General features: G+C 49.9%; 7 protein-coding genes across 7 annotated transcripts; 3 read left to right on the forward strand and 4 right to left on the reverse strand.

Moving 5' to 3' along the window:
• Window positions 1-16: 16 nt before the first annotated feature.
• CNBA0870 (hypothetical protein) lies at window positions 17-2,929 on the reverse strand (the record flags this gene model as incomplete). The annotated part of the gene is made up of 6 exons (XM_772991.1): window positions 17-700; window positions 758-1,059; window positions 1,127-1,295; window positions 1,346-2,439; window positions 2,495-2,717; window positions 2,771-2,929. 6 exons carry the CDS (start codon window positions 2,927-2,929, stop codon window positions 17-19), a joined length of 2,631 nt encoding a protein of 876 aa, XP_778084.1.
• Window positions 2,930-3,116: 187 nt separating this feature from the next.
• On the forward strand, window positions 3,117-5,176 carry CNBA0880 (hypothetical protein; the record flags this gene model as incomplete). The annotated part of the gene is made up of 7 exons (XM_772992.1): window positions 3,117-3,125; window positions 3,174-3,353; window positions 3,400-3,807; window positions 3,856-4,165; window positions 4,215-4,946; window positions 4,998-5,059; window positions 5,123-5,176. The coding sequence occupies 7 exons, from the start codon at window positions 3,117-3,119 to the stop codon at window positions 5,174-5,176; spliced, it is 1,755 nt and encodes a 584-aa protein (XP_778085.1).
• A 576-nt stretch (window positions 5,177-5,752) lies between these two features.
• CNBA0890 (hypothetical protein) lies at window positions 5,753-6,698 on the reverse strand (the record flags this gene model as incomplete). Its single annotated transcript, XM_772993.1, has 4 exons — window positions 5,753-6,322; window positions 6,369-6,503; window positions 6,556-6,581; window positions 6,626-6,698. The coding sequence occupies 4 exons, from the start codon at window positions 6,696-6,698 to the stop codon at window positions 5,753-5,755; spliced, it is 804 nt and encodes a 267-aa protein (XP_778086.1).
• Window positions 6,699-7,039: 341 nt separating this feature from the next.
• CNBA0900 (hypothetical protein) lies at window positions 7,040-8,627 on the reverse strand (the record flags this gene model as incomplete). The annotated part of the gene is made up of 6 exons (XM_772994.1): window positions 7,040-7,400; window positions 7,470-7,875; window positions 7,952-8,071; window positions 8,161-8,416; window positions 8,473-8,538; window positions 8,589-8,627. The coding sequence occupies 6 exons, from the start codon at window positions 8,625-8,627 to the stop codon at window positions 7,040-7,042; spliced, it is 1,248 nt and encodes a 415-aa protein (XP_778087.1).
• A 235-nt stretch (window positions 8,628-8,862) lies between these two features.
• Window positions 8,863-9,806, forward strand: CNBA0910 (hypothetical protein; the record flags this gene model as incomplete). Its single annotated transcript, XM_772995.1, has 4 exons — window positions 8,863-8,995; window positions 9,061-9,128; window positions 9,254-9,438; window positions 9,500-9,806. 4 exons carry the CDS (start codon window positions 8,863-8,865, stop codon window positions 9,804-9,806), a joined length of 693 nt encoding a protein of 230 aa, XP_778088.1.
• An 893-nt stretch (window positions 9,807-10,699) lies between these two features.
• On the forward strand, window positions 10,700-14,241 carry CNBA0920 (hypothetical protein; the record flags this gene model as incomplete). Its single annotated transcript, XM_772996.1, has 5 exons — window positions 10,700-11,281; window positions 11,331-12,535; window positions 12,592-13,605; window positions 13,673-14,142; window positions 14,210-14,241. 5 exons carry the CDS (start codon window positions 10,700-10,702, stop codon window positions 14,239-14,241), a joined length of 3,303 nt encoding a protein of 1,100 aa, XP_778089.1.
• Window positions 14,242-14,471: 230 nt separating this feature from the next.
• CNBA0930 (hypothetical protein) lies at window positions 14,472-15,947 on the reverse strand (the record flags this gene model as incomplete). Its single annotated transcript, XM_772997.1, has 7 exons — window positions 14,472-14,504; window positions 14,642-14,803; window positions 14,868-15,188; window positions 15,242-15,443; window positions 15,505-15,693; window positions 15,750-15,833; window positions 15,889-15,947. 7 exons carry the CDS (start codon window positions 15,945-15,947, stop codon window positions 14,472-14,474), a joined length of 1,050 nt encoding a protein of 349 aa, XP_778090.1.
• Window positions 15,948-15,973: the final 26 nt, after the last annotated feature.

Consider the following 15,973-nt stretch of genomic DNA (forward strand, 5'->3'; position numbering starts at 1 on the left):
CAGATCCAAGAGACCACTAAATTTTATAGATCGTTTGATCCTCTCCAAACATGACTTCACTCTTCTCATCCATTCGTACCAAAGCCTGCTTCATCTCTCCAACACTGAAAACTTCTCCCTCGGCCATACCTTCGTTAATCTTGGGCATTAACTCAACAAATTCAATGGCACCGTTGTCATCAAGACTTTCTTCAAAGACGTGTGATAATTTTGAACGGAAGAGGTCGAGTCGTTCGTTAGAAAGTTCGACAGCAACTTCGGGCGCCGTGGGTGGTGAACGAGGGGCTTCTTGCAAAGCAAGTGATTCCTCGGCTTCTCGCATCTCGAAATCTTCGTCGTCCTCTGGCACGGGGCCTGCTGCTTGTCTTTCCACCCGTCTGTTCTTTTCTCTCGCTCTTTCTCTCTGAGACTCTGTCACACCAACATCCCCATTCATTGACATTCTCTCCACACCCGCCTGCAATTCCTCTTCTCCCTCTTCATCTTCATCGGAATCTACCTCGACAGACTGGCCGGCGTGATTAATCTTTCGACGTTTTCGGCGCTCGGGACGGACAACTTCTTTGAAGAGAGCAAATCGGAGGATCTCTTCGGCGGCCATGGCGTCCCGCTCGTCAACTCGGGTGGAGAGACGGGATTTGGCGTGGGCAGTAGAGAGACGAATGAGGGTTTCAAGGGTACGCGCGGTAAGAGGCGAAGTCTATAGACATTTTATTCAGTGTTATGACCTCAAAAGAAAGGGAGATCGATAACGTACACGTTTTTGGTTCGCTGCCATATCGTCATTACGCAAAGAGCTGTAAACGTTGACGATCCAGTCGGCCGCACCCTTGGTCAAAACGGGATGAATCCTGCTCTTCGCATACTGGATGTACTTCTTCACAAAGGCGATACTCAAAACCTCTTTCTTCTTGTTGGCACCTCGACCGGAAGTGGTCGTCACACCAGAGTGGAGAAGAGGGTTGAACTTCTCAAATACGGGAGTTTCGGAAATACGCGATTCAACAGCGTCGCCGCCGACATCGAGGTTTTGCTCGAGGTTCTCAATGGGAGGCGCACCTACGGGACGAAGAAACGATTAGCTGTTCGATCCTCACCATCTAAGGGCAATGCAGGTCAGACCAACCTTCCTCCGCACCAGGCTGAATGTATCGGTGCATCCTCAAAACGTGCTCGGAAATCATACGATCTCGTTGTTCGTCGGTGTCGTCGGTTACAACAAAGAGCAAATCGAAACGGGAGAGCAAAGAGTCTGGAAGAGCAATGTTCCTGTGGGGATCCTTGTGCACATCATACTAGATAGCCATCAGTACGCGCTTATACACAATGAACTGCAAAAGCTCACTTGGCCATAAATAGGGTTAGCGGCGGCGACAACACTGCATCGCGCATTCAGCGAAGTGTGGATACCAGCCTTGGCAATGGTAACCGTCTGCTGTTCCATTACTTCGTGAATGGCGACTCGATCAATCTCGGACATCTTGTCAAACTCATCGATACAGACTACACCACGATCAGCAAGGACCATCGCACCCGCTTCGAGTCGACGTTCACCCGTGTCCTTGTCAGTGGTAACGGCAGCGGTGAGACCAACACCGGAACTCCCTCGACCGGTGGTGGCGATAGCAAGGGGGGCAGTATTGAGGACGAATCGGAGCATTTGGGATTTGGCAGTTGAAGGGTCACCAACCATGAGAATGTTGATGTCACCTCGAATGTGACCACCGTTGTCGAGATTCTTCTCTTCACCACCGAGAAGTAAAAGCAATACAGCTTTCTTGATGTAGTCGTGACCGAAGATTGAAGGCGCGAGGGATTGTGAAAGGAGCTGGAAGACATTCTTCCGTCGAGCTTGAGTATTAATGTTTCGAATATCAGTATCGGTCAACGGGGTTTGGGCAATACCGCCGCCTTGTTTGGAAGAGAGAAGGATGATGTTGTTGGCAATAATGGAGGTTATGAAACCTCTGGCACCAGCTCCACCACCAGAGCTCTTGTACACGCCGACAAGTTGGATTCGGTCACCAGGCTTACAGCAATCGACCAAATCGTCCGCAAGAACAACCTCAATGCTTCTAGGCAGCTGACCAGCAGGTGCGCGCTCAGGCATTTCTTGTATACCAATTGTCTGGTAATCTCTAAAAGTGGAAAGTCCGTATTCCATAAGCAAGGGGTGGCCATCACCGTCGTCCTTGGGAATGACAGTGGTTGTGCCGGTAAGGTTGGCTGAAGGGGCGATGATGGTGGAGTCGTTGTACGTTCTAGCGTGGAACTTTTGGGTTCGTGGTGACCAGTGCACGGACCGGAGCATCTTTGGTCGCACAAGAGAACATCGGGTGACAATACCCTCCAAGCTGACCATTTTGCCGATCTGGTGACTTCTAAGTGTTCTGGGGTTGCAGTGTTGTTGACCGAAGGAACCAATCAACCCGACGTAGACTGCTTCAAGGTTAGCTGCGTATACATATGAGATGACACAGTCTATGATACTCACATTGCTTGTCCTCAATCTTATGCTTCGTGGGATTGTGTAAACTCTGGACGAGCTGCATCAACGCCGCATCCAGTGCTGGCACGTACTCCATGGGCTGCAGCAACAATCCGTCGGCATATGAACGCTCGTAAGAGCGAATGTGGTTGATGTCGACAATCAATCGGACCTGCTCATCGTCCAGCATGCGTTTGATAGATTCACGATAATTGTACGCTGCTTGGGTCTAGTTGAGGTCTTAGCGTGTTGCCATTTTGCAAATGGCAAAAAGGCACTCACCTCATCGTCGAGGAATTCTACGAACTGTCGAGTCCTGTCAGCGATGAGGTCATCGATAAAGACAGGCAGATTCCCCTGGGAAAGTTGCTGGTCTGCCATGGTGAGAGTACGCGGGATGAAAGAGGAGATAGATGGATGATGGAGAAGTGAGTTATTCATTATGAACGCGTCGAACAAGAAGATTTCAGGGACGCGACGCGTAAATGTGACGTGTTATTTCTCTGAGACCGGCGGTGGCTGGTGGAGGTCGCGTTTCTCGAGACTTCGATGATGGAATGTTCACAGATAAATATATATCCCATCTTCTCTTTCTTCTTCTTTCTCAATAAACATCAGCATACCCACCATGTCAGACGTACGTATACTTGGGATATAGTGTGTTAAGTCTGCTGACACCTCTCAGGCTGTCGCTCTCAAAGCCGAAGCCAACAAGGCCTTTGCCGCCAAAGACTACACCACTGCCGCTAAACTCTACTCGGATGCCATCGCTCTCGACCCTTCAAACCACGTCCTCTACTCCAACAGGTCTGCCACCAAGGCCGGCTTGAAGGACTACGAAGGTGCTCTGGAGGATGCCGAGAAGGTAAGATGCGTCCACATTCATAGGTGCACGACTGACAAGCGAGCAGACTATCGAGCTCGATCCTTCCTTCTCCAAGGGTTACGCCCGTAAGGGTGCTGCCCTTCACGGTCTCCGTAGATTCCCTGACGCCGTCATGGCTTACGAGTCCGGTCTCCAGGCTGAGCCCAACAACGCCGCCTGTGTCAAGGGTCTTTCCGAAGTCAAGCGGGCCATGGATACCGACTCATCCTCTCCTTTCGCCCCTGGGGGTGATATGGGCCTTGGCAAGATCTTCAGTGACCCCAGCATGATCTCCAAGCTCGAGAACCACCCCAAGACGAGTGCCCTCATGAAAGATGCTACCTTCCGAGCGAACATGCTCCAGTTGCAGGCGAGCGGTGGCAGGAATATGTCCACTCTGATGGGAGACCCCAGGACTCTGACTGCCTTGGGTGTTTTGATGGGCATTGACATTGTACGTACATGCTGAAACGAATGGAAGATTAAAGCTAACGTTGCATAGGATGCCATGGAGCGACCTGAAGGTTCCAATGAGTACCCTCCCTCTTCCTCTTCCGCTCCTGAACCAACTCCTGCTCCCGCCCCCAAAGCCGAGGAGCCCAAGAAGCAGCCTGCACCCGTCCCTGAGCCCGAGGCCGAACCAATGGAAGTCGAAGAAGATGAGGAGGCCAAGGCTAAGAAGGAGGCCGAGGAGTTCAAGGCGCAGGGTAACACTTCATACAAGGCTCGCAAGTTTGACGAAGCCATCGAGTTTTACAGCAAGGCTTGGGACCTCTACCCTAAGGATGTGACTTTCCTTACCAACTTGTCTGGTGAGTTATTCTCACAATAGTTGCAGAGCACTACTGATACACCTCAAAGCTGTCTACTTCGAGCAGGGCGAGTACCAGAAATGTATTGAGACCTGTGAAAAGGCCGTTGAGGAAGGTCGTGACCTCCGTGCCGACTACAAGGTCTTTGCCAAGGCCTACGGACGTATCGGTAGCTCCTATTCCAAGTTAGGCGACCTTGCCCAGGCCATCAAATTCTTCCAGAAATCTCTCACTGAGCACCGTACCCCCGATATCCTCACCAAGTTGAGAGAAGCGGAGAAGGCCAAGGCCGAGGCCGACAGGCAGGCTTACATTGACCCCGAGAAAGCCGAGAAGGCGAGGGAGGAGGGTAACGAGGCGTTCAAGAAAGGAGACTTTGCCGGTGCGCAGAAGCACTACTCTGAGGCTATCAAGCGACTTCCCACCGACCCTCGAGCGTACAACAACCGAGCCGCTTGTTACACCAAGCTCCTCGCTTTGCCTGAAGCTCTCAAGGACGCTGAAACAGCCATTTCCATCGACCCTACTTTCATCAAGGCTTATATCCGGAAGGCTCTTGTGCAAGAGGGTATGAAGGAGTACACTGCCGCTTTGGAAACTTTGCAGAAGGCCACCGAGGCGGATGTGGAGAAGAAGCACACTAGAGAGTTGGAGACTAATATGATGAAGGTTATGAACGAAATTCAGCAGCAAAGGAGTAGCGAGACTGAGGAGGAGACTTACGCGAGGGCTATGAGGGATCCCGAGGTCGCGGAGATCATGAACGATCCCATCATGAGGCGTAAGTCTGTCTGGTAATCTTGGCGATGAACGTGACCTGATTATTTTGTAGAGATCCTTTCAGACGCCCAACAGAACCCTAGAGCGCTCAACGACCATATGAAGAACCCTATGGTACGTTATTGTTATTGTTGCCATTCTTATGTTTGCATTCATGCTGACAACTGTGACAACCAGATCGCTCAGAAAATTCAAAAGCTCATCAACGCCGGTATCATCCGAACCCGATAGAGCGGCGGAAGAATGGCGTCGAGTAGAAGAAGTAGTGAAATTTATTTGCTCAGAAGAAATGTTTGTCGGTTCATCTACAATGGTTTTCTTTCTTTTAATGGTCATGCATGTTTTCGATATATGATTAATGGTGGTGTCTGTTCCATTTGTTTGTCATAACAGCTTACTTTTTGCTGGGGGCTTTTCGACTGAATCAAGACAGGTTTCTGTTTCCAAGGCATGTCCCTGGCCGTTTTGCTCCAATAACAGCGAGACTGTCTACGTTCATTTATTTTCTTATTCGATTTGACCGCAGTCAGCGCAGGAGACCTAAATAATTGGAAGATAAGTGAAATTCAAACAAGGTCGTGCTGAGCAACTGCCCGCCACTGTCTTATTATCTAATCGGCAGTGTGCTGAATACTTATGCCGGTGGACGTCCTCTTCGGTATCCTTTCAAAAAGTTTTCTTGAGATACAATGTCAAGTTAACAAAATGAATCTGCTTTGGTGTATTAAGTATCCTCTGCTGTTGACTACTGCAGACGCACGATCTCAACTGTGCCGGGCAGTTAGACTAAAAGATAACATCATGCACTTATTCCCATGAAAAATCCTCATCATCCCCTTCCGTCCTCTTTCCCTTGCCCTTCTTGCTAGGTCCATCCCGAGCAGCCTGCTCCGCACGTCTCAATTCAATATCGTCCTCACTCTCTCCAGGAATCCTCGGCGAAGAAGCTCCCTGACCGGGATCAGGATGAGCAAGCTTTGTTGCCTTCCCCCGGGCGGTAAGGGGAAGGGTGTGATACGTTGATGAGGCGAGGTGGGCGGCGTAAGAGTAGAGGACGAGGATAAAGTAGATCTTGAGTATCCAGCCGGCCACGAGCGTCCACACGGCAAAACCTCTTTCCCGCTCCCAAATTTCTCCAGCAAGGGCCATTCTCAAATCATCAGCACCCTGCCCGCCTTCATCGGTAGGCTCGCTAATTTCTCCTCGACTGAGAGCAAGGTTAATTAGATCTTGCTGGGCTTGAGAGTTGATAGTTCGTCGACCGTCATGGGGGACAGTGTACCAGTAATGGAGATAAAATATGTAATGAAAGAGGGAAACGATGAGGTGGTCGAGAGCGTAGAGGTGAGAAAGAAGAAGGGTAGGGGCAGAGCTTTCCTGTTCAATATTAGCTTTTGGGCACCATCTATGAGAGAGGACGCACTGATTTGACGACCCGTAGCCCCCACAAGAAGGCGAATAATGTGCCGACCGAATACGCATAGTATAGTAACTGGGCAAATGAGCCTCCAACGAATATGGTTATGAGACCATACAACCCCGCGACCTTGTTGATCAGCTGCATCAAAAGTTAGTAGTCGTTCTGCCCTTAGCGATGCGATAGCCCTCACGCCGAAAAGAAGAATGATCTCAGCTCCTACACCACGTTAGCTCCATATTGAAACAAGCCGAGAATCTTACCAAGCTTGATATCTAACAGACCAAGGAATGAGGTGAAGATTGCAGCCCTCTGGGGGCTAAAGTTGATTCTCATGTTTTTTTGGCTGATCTTGTTTATAAGAGTGACGCGACGTGAACAAAGACTTGACAGCGAAGTCGCGGAATCAAATATGGAGGCGTTTGCAGCGGCGGTTATTATTTATTACTGCAACTTGAATGATCTGACATTTGGTCAACTTTATTACTGCGTGTATATGCTTTGCAGTCCACCGTCCGCCTTCTCGCTTCTGTCAAACATTACCCAGCTGTTTAAATGGGTTATATAAATTGAACAAGCGGTAGGCAAATGCCAAGCATGACATTATAATTCCATTAGAAGACTATGCACTTTCCACCGTCTACCTCATCTAAAGTACCTCATCTAAAGTCCCGCACCTAACTCTCTTCCGCCAGCTCCTTTTCAGCCTTCTCCCTCTCAATCCTTTCTTTCTCCTCTTTTTCCTCCATCTCCACCACCTCGATATCCAATGGGTACGTCAAAATTGCCGCTATACCGGTCAACATATTCAACTGTTGGCCAGATTCATGCATCGAAGAGAAAATGAGCACTTCGCCGCCTACGGCCCGGACAGATTCAACCATTTTCACATAGTGTGTTCGGGTGGCGGGGTCAGATGATCGGAAGAGATCATCAGAGATGAGGAGGGTACCAACCGCTCCGCGATCAACGGCGAGAGCGACGTGTTCTGGCCCGTACCATGCTCGTAATTCATCCGTTGCTAGCATCTTATGGAATCTGTGATGTTCCCACATCATCAGCAAAGGGACATTTTTCACCGACACGCAAGGAAAAGAAAGAACTCACTTATCCAGTCCAAGACCTTCCTTGGCAAATTTAGCACCGGCCAACATCTTTGCCACTTCCGGCGCTTTCAAAGCCTCTACCAACCCATGTACATGGCTCGTCGTCGAATGCACCTTTATCCACTTTGATCGACTCGCCAACAACGGTTTATTCGACTGTAATGTCGCTTGCTGGAAAATGTATTCGTACAGCGCGTCTCTCGTAAATCCAGGAGAGGCAATGACGATTGCTTTGAGTGTTTGGAAGGGAATAAGGCGGAGGATAGCTTGGTACACTGTAGACAAGAAATTTTCGACAGCCTTGTCATGCCCCGATGTTCCACCTTTGCGTTTACGCGGGACGGGCATGTCTATCCGTTGTCGAATGACAGTCATGTGTTCTGACAGGAGACAAAGAGCTGCAGTGCCTGTATACAGGTGTAACGTATCAGTTCCCCATAGCTATATGGATTTAAGAGATGGTGGAGTAGGTTGGACACGTACCTTCGCCGCAGACGATAGCGCCCACTTCCGCCCCTCTGCCTTCTTGCGTACTTTCCTGTATACGTTCAAGGGCTACAGAATCCCATCCAGTCTCCTTTGTCAACCTAAAATCTCTGTTCGCTAATTTCTCGAAAAGACCGTGTCAGCTGTCTCTTCCCCCCATTCTTCTCCTTGTTCTTTCCAAGTAGACCGCCTAAAGAAAAACTTACCCTCAAGATCTAAAGTGTGATACGCTCCCATCTTAACAAACTCATTCTCCTCCACCACTTTCCCCGAGATCTGTAAACTCGCTGTCGGCTCCTTCTTCTCCCCCTGTCCATTCCCTTGGCTACTCGATGCGGCCGGCGAGAATGTCGTTTTTGTCACTTCAAGAGTCAAGTTGGTGCGGACGCGGTAAGAGTCGGAGGAACCTGTTGAAGAGACTGTCTGGACTCTGCGAACTGCCATGGCGCGGACGCGGTCACCCTATATCGTATAAAACTGTCAGATGAGTACACATTTTGATAATTGAGAGGAATCACCTCGGAAATAAGGTTGTACACATGCCACATATCCTCGTCATCTTCCGGCCTGAGGGTGACATAACCCTGTACATTTGTCAGTTCCAGTTACCAATGGGCATGCCAAATATACTTACCGAACCATCCTTCTCTATATGCTTGTTGATGAGCTTCATTGTTGGTATAAATGTTATTAGAGGTGATATAGATGCAGTTTACGGAATCTCTGGCCGTGATTGGTGAAAATGAACGGGGGATAAAAAGGCAACGATGTCATAGCCGTAATCTGAGTGGGTGGAGGTCACGTGACTTTCTCTCCACTTTCGCTTTTTCCGTCATTACCAGCCAACGAAGTCTCCGGCATCTCTACAACGAAAGAAGGCATATCTTACAGGTAATCACATAAGCACAATGTCCATTCCGACCACATCGACACCTACTTCTGGATCCTCCCCAACCTCCTCGCCTATTAATAGATGGATCCCCTCAAACCCTTTCGACCTCCCCGAAACAAGAGAACTCATCGCCCAGAAGGTGGCTATGGGTCAGTTCAGTCCTTCGTCTGTATACGTTCGTTCTGGTGTATGGTGTTGACGCTTCATGTGGTAGGTGAGATTACGGATCATGATGTCGCTATCATGGAGAAAGGTTATAAGTGGATGATTTACACTCCCCCCGTACGTTATGCCCGCTATAAAGTATAGACCCCTACATGTTTTTTACTGACACGACCTCTCTTTCTCCGTCGTTGATGTTTGACATGCTTTGGAAATTAAATAAACGGCACAAAAATTAAAAACAGGCCACAGCAATCTCATTCACATTCCTGATTTGGCAACTTATGAAGAAGCAGTATCCTCGTCCAAGGATGATCACTCGTCTTTTCTGGGGTGGGCTTTCCGCCGGAGCGGGTGGGTTGCTAGGCTTTGGCGCGGCTGGTGTGGCGGCTGCAATGGAAGTGGAGGATAAGGTGGAAGATGTGGAGCGGTAAGTTTATTTTGCCTATTTCCATACAAATGTAGAAAGTTGATCATTGGGGAATAATCAGAAAATCCCGCGTTTTCGAAGAAATCACTGAACACTCTCACGCTCTACAAGAATCTCGACTTGCCCTTTCCCGTCCTGCACCTCCACTAGCCGTCACTTCCCCTTCTCTCACACCTGCGATGAGACAAGCTGCCAACCGGGGTGATTCGCGGTTACCGAGAGATTTCGAGTTTCCTAATGAGACGGAGGAGGAGAGGAAGGAGAGGGAGAGGAGGATGTTGGAGGGATTGAAGCTTGGGAAGGAAAGGGTAGAAGAGGAGACAAAAGGGACTTTGGGATGGGTGAAAGGTTTGTTTGGATCCAAGTAGAGGCTCTATGAATGGTTGTAGTGGGAATGCACAGATGAAGGACCCCTGGTGTAATAAAATCATGCGCTTTATAATGATTGCATCTGCTGGCATTGGAGTGTTGACGTGAGTTGGAGCAGTTAACTGGCATCTCACTCCGAGAGACTTTTTCCCGCTGGTTGCGATTTAAACACCACGGCACGTCTTCCTCGACTTCCTTGCCACTAACCGTGGCGAGGTCGACCAAGCTCCTCGTGCGTGCTTCAACTTTTGGATGACTTGATAAGAGCAGCCGTTGGACACTGCATACCATGGACAATCCCTTTACATTCTATAAACGATTCCACAGCGCCATTCATACCTGGTGTGTCCCCCTCCTTGAAGACAGTGTATGTCCACCGTATGCTTTCGTCGAGATGTCATTGGTGGCGAGGACGTTCGTTCGCTTATCTTATCTGTACGCTGCGCTGTGGCTCCTCATAGAATCCTCGATGTGCATATACTGGGCGAACGTAGCAATGCATAGGCCAGAGCAGGCAGCGGATACAGACCTGCTGCATGCATACATAGTTGGCCATCCCGCTACCCGCTGTTGTGTATGAGTGTTCCCGGCGGAAAGCCACGTGCAACACAGTGAAAAATTATTTTGTAACTGACTTTTTTTTTGTTTGAGCGGCGATTATTTTTCGTTTCTCTTCCCAAGTTCTCATCTAATTCTTTCTTCTTCCCACTCTCCATCTTCCTTGCTCCTCCACCTCTGTCTCCTGTCCCCACCAGTCTCCCAAAAGGCCATCCAAAGGTCATAACTCACCACTCATACAGAAAACCATAAAAAATCTTCGCTAGCCACATACGGCCAGTTCCGCAAATCTTCACTTATCCCCATCTACTACTCCTATCTCTAAACCCGTACAATGTCTCCCGTCGTAGCTCCTTCCACCGCCCTCCCACCTTCCACCCACCTTGAGAAACTCACCGCCCTTGCCAACGCGCCTTCCAACGTCGAAGCCAAGTCTATCGCCGACGGCATCGCCCTGGACCTCAAAAAGGCCCCGCGCACTCTTGACGCTCTCCAGGATGCTCGTATCGTCGATGTCGTCCTTGCCTGGGCTTCCTCCAAGTCTGGATACGAGCGCGAGTCTTCTGTTGTCCTTGTGGAGCGTATTTGTCGTTCCCTCGGATCTGGTATCGAAGGTGTCTTCCTTCCTTTAATCCCTGCGATCTTGAACCTTGCCATGGACAAGGGCCAACCTGTGAGGAGCGCAGTGAACAGTGCGATGACCAGTTTGATCAAGGCTACCGCTCCTGAGGGTGCGCGAAAGGTTTTTGAGGTGCTTACCAGGGTTTTGGAGGAAACCAAGGGTTGGAGAACCAAGATTGCGGCCTTGAAGGCGATGGAGGGGCTCGTCAAGCCCGGTGCGGAAGATTATGTTGCCAACGAGTTGGGTACCGTCATCCCTGTTGTTGAGCATGCCATGCACGACACCAAGGCCGAGGTGAGTATTGTATTATTATAAATGCAGACATTCGCTTATGCCCATTCAGGTCTCTACCGCCGCTCGAAAAGCCGCGACTACTCTTTGTGGTATCCTTCCCAACGCTGATGTACTCAAGCACGTCAACCTCCTCGTTTCCGCCATGGCTTCCCCGGCTGCTGTGCCCTCTACCATCAAGGGTCTTTCCTCCACCACCTTCGTCGCCGAAGTCAACGGCCCCACCCTTGCCGTCATGGTTCCGCTTTTGACCCGTGCCCTCAAGGAGCGTTCCACCGACACTCAACGAATGACCTGTGTCGTTATCGGTAACCTTGTCAAGCTCGTCCGCGATCCTACCGTCGCCGCCCGATACCTCGGTCCTCTCTTTGGCGGTGTCCAGCAAATCGCCACCGGTGCCGCCTTCCCCGAGATTCGAGCCTTCGCTCAGACTGCCCTCGACATTCTTATCGGCGCTGGTGCCTCTGCCAGTGCCACTCCCTTGCCCCCTCGAGACGTTATCCTTTCTGTCACCGAAGCCCTTACCGTCATGGCTCCTCATCTTCAAATTCCCGGCTTCCCCGCTCACCCTTCCATCCCCCTTTCCGCCTCGCTCCCCAACAGCCCTGTCATCGCCCACGCTGTCGAGTATCAAGCCAACGTTGTGGCCGACCTCGTCGACCTTCGTCGATGGGACGCTTACATCTGGGAAGGCAAGGCTCTTGGTTCATTCATGAAGCTCCTCCAAGGTGCTGAAGAAGGTGCTAAAGCCACCGCCGAGATCCGCAAGGCATTCATGGACATTGACAAGGCCAAATATTCTCCTCCCGAGGAGGACGACGGGTCCGAGGGTCAGTTGTTGTGTGACATCCAATTCTCCCTTGCTTATGGCGGTTTGCTCTTGCTCAACCACACCAACTTGAAGTTGAGGCGAGGCAGGAGGTATGGTATCTGTGCCGCCAACGGTGCCGGCAAGTCCACATTAATGAAGGCTATCCGTGACGGTAAAGTCGAGGGCTTCCCTCCCCAGGAAGAGCTTAGGACGATTATGGTTGAGCATGCCCTTCAGGGCGAGGATACTTCCATGGCTATCATTGACTTCATCGCCGCCGACCCCAAGCTTACGCACAAGACCAGGGCCGAGATGGCTGCGATGCTCTTGTCCCTCGGTTTCTCGGAGGAGAAACAGCAAGACCCAGTGGCATCTCTTTCCGGTGGTTGGAAGATGAAATTGGAATTGGCCAAGGCCATGTTGATCGGTGCCGACATTCTTTTGCTGTAAGTTTGGCCTCTTTATCGATCTAAAATCCGATCATACTGACTTTGGGATTCAGCGACGAACCTACTAACCACTTGGACGTCCAAACTGTCGCTTGGCTTGAGGAATACGTCTGCAGCTTGCACGACATCACCTGTATGATCGTCTCGCACGACTCTGGTTTCCTCGACAACGTTTGTACCGACATTATCCACTATGAAAGCAAGAAGCTCGTGTATTACCCCGGTAACCTCTCCAAGTTTGTCGAAAAGGTCCCTTCTGCCAAGTCCTACTACACTCTTGCCGCTACTTCTATCAAGTTCACCTTCCCTCCCCCTGGTAACCTCGTCGGTGTCCGATCCAATACACGAGCGATCCTCAAACTTACCAACTGTACATTCACCTATCCTGGTGCCCCCAGACCTTCTATCAAGAATGCTTCTTGCTCCCTCTCCCTTTCTTCCCGAGTCGGTATCGTCGGTCCCAACGGTGCCGGTAAATCTACCCTCATCAAGCTCCTCACCGGTGAGACTGTCCCACAAGAAGGTTCAGTACACAAGCATCCTGCTCTTCGTGTCGGTTACGTCGCCCAGCACGCGTTCCACCATATCAACCAGCACTTGGACAAGACCGCTGTACAGTACATCCAGTGGCGATACCAGGATGGTCACGATAGGGAGATGATGGAGAAGGCTACCCGTGTCCTGACTGACGAGGACAAGGAAATGATGGAACGCCCTATTGAAGGGAAGAATGGCGAATTGAGAAAGATTGAATACATCCTCGGTCGACAAAAGCTTAAAAAGTCTTTCCAGTACGAAGTCAAGTTCAGGGGTTACGACCACAGGTACAATGCCTGGATCGGGCGAGATGTCTTGATCGAAAAGGGTTTCCAGAAACTTATCACCCAATTCGATGACTTGGAGTCTTCTAGGGAAGGTGCGGGTATGAGGGATACTGGTGCAAATGCTGTCAGGGAGGTTTTGGAAGCTGTGGGTTTGGACGGCGATATCGCGCAGTATAACGAGATGTCTGGTTTGTCCGGTGGACAAAAGGTCAAGGTCGTCATCGCAGCTTCCATGTTTAATCGGTAAGTCTATCTGTATACTTCCACTCTCTCAATTTCAGTTTAAACTAACCTTTGGCCTTGCTTTTAGACCTCAATGTCTCTTCCTCGACGAACCTACCAACTTCTTGGACCGAGAAGCCCTCGGTGGTCTCGCTGTCGCTATCAAAGAATGGGGAGGTGCCGTCTGCATCATCTCGCACTCTACCGAATTCGTGACTGCCCTCTGTCCCGAAATCTGGCACGTTGACGGCGGTGTACTTACCCACCAGGGTAAAGTCGCCCTCGTCGAAGACGCCTTTGATGACCCCTCCCGGCCCGGATCCCGAGTGGCTAGCAAGGCTGGCACACCTAGGACTATGCCCAGTACTCCCGGTACGGCTACAGGCACGGCTACTCCCGCCGAGAGTGTGGCGACGGATGGAACGGTGGATGATGTCGCCGATGGTTTGGCCAAGTTGATGGAGAAGAAGAAAAAGAAGAAGAAGATGACCAGGAATGAGTTGAAGGCTCAGGAGGAGAGGAGGAGGTTGAGAAAATTGAACTGGCTTAATTATGGTGGTGAGTCTTTCATCTCTTCCCATCTTTGTAAATTTTGTGTGGTAAACTGACTTGTCTTATGTTTTAGGTGAGCGTGAGCCCGACACGGATGACGAGTGAGGAAAAAGAGAGTCAAAAGAGGTGTCAAGTTGTAAACCTTTTCTCAAGGCAATAGAATAGATGCGATCGTGTTTGTGGTCGTTTTACAGTCTTCATTTTCTCAAATCGGTTTTCTTTACCTTTATCTTTCTTCTTTGTTTTCTTTTTGGTTGTGTAATTATACCTTAATGGAGCGGTCTCGTATCTCTTTTGATTATGAAACATCTGTTTATGCGTGCGAATGATGGATATTACGTTGGATCTACTGATTCTTCATTCGTTAACTGCAGCAAGTTGTTCTATGAAAAAGGCCATCAGAATATTCGGCACTATGCGCGAGTGTGTTCTTAATAAGTCGTTCACTTCATCTGTTCCATTCATTAGCTTGCTCATTCGCAATGTATAGGCTTTAAAAGCTTACCAGATCTTTTTGGAACATCTCGGGGTAACGAGCACCTTGAACCTCGAAAGCCGAAGCCAGCTTGTTAAGAGCCTCGACTTCTTCATTGTTGAGCTTGACATCTGTGGCGGAGGCGTTCTCTCGAACACGATCTACGTTGCGTGACCCGGGGATAGGAATCGCCTGCAGTGATAACTTTTAGCAGCTAACGCGGCCAAAACCATCTTTCTCAAAGTCGCAAGCTTACAAACTCTGATTGAGCAAGAACCCAAGCCAACGACAATTGCCCAGCAGTTACACCCTTTTTCTTCGCAATTTCCTCAACTTGATCCACCAATTTTTGGTTATCATAGAACGCTTGGCCCTGGAACCTAGGAAACATGGTTCTGAAATCACCTGCAGGGATATCCTCAAGAGACCTGTATCTACGTGTGAGTTGGCCGCGCCCGAGGGGGGAATAAGCCAAAATCGGGACAGAGTGGGCTGTACACCAGGCGACAGAGTCGCGAATTGAGGGTTCGTATGAGAATAAGGAGACTTCGATTTCGTTGATGGAAATGGGACAGATCTAGTAGGCCTAGTCAGCTAAATAAAACAGGGCAAGTTGAGGTCAAGAATTACCTTGTGAGCTTTCTCGAGAGAAGCGGCCGACATCTCACTGACACCGATAGCCTTGACGGCCCCCTCCTTTATGAGTTGAGCCATGTTAGTGAAGGTGGTCTCCACGGCAGTGCCACCAATCCGAGCGAGAGAATATACGTCCAATTCCTTGTCGCCCAGAATGGCCTTCACTTGTTCGATTTCATTTCGGAAGAATTCGATGCTATAAAAGGTTGATTTTGATCAATGTCACAGCATTCGTACGTAGCGAGATTGAAACTTACTCATCGCCCTTAGCAGGAGACCGCGACCTAACATCCATTCCGCCTTTCACGATCAGGACAACCTTGGAGATATACTCGGGGTACTTGTCGAAAAAGGCTCTGATCAGCTTAAGGTTGGCCGTGGGATCGGTGGGGGGCCCATAGAAAGTGGCAGTAGACCAGCAATTGGCACCAGAGTCTACAGCCGTCCTGCCAACTGTGTCAGTATTCTACTGTCTATTTTTTTCTGCAAGGCAGAGATTTACTTCATGGCTGCAAAAGCATCTTCCTGGGGGAAAGGCACAGGGTCAACTAGAAGATTCCAGGAAGAAAGGCCCATGAGACCATAGCTGTTAATGACATCGTCAGGAGTAAATACACGTACAGTGCCAGACTGCGACTTACCCTAGTCGACCGACAGTCTTACCCGCGACAAGGGTAGTAGGAGAGGTAGTAGCAGACATTGTGCCGAAGTATGTAAGTATAGCCT

Source organism: Cryptococcus neoformans, chromosome 1 (assembly GCF_000149385.1).
Source record: "Cryptococcus neoformans var. neoformans B-3501A chromosome 1, whole genome shotgun sequence".
Taxonomy (NCBI): domain Eukaryota; kingdom Fungi; phylum Basidiomycota; class Tremellomycetes; order Tremellales; family Cryptococcaceae; genus Cryptococcus; species Cryptococcus deneoformans.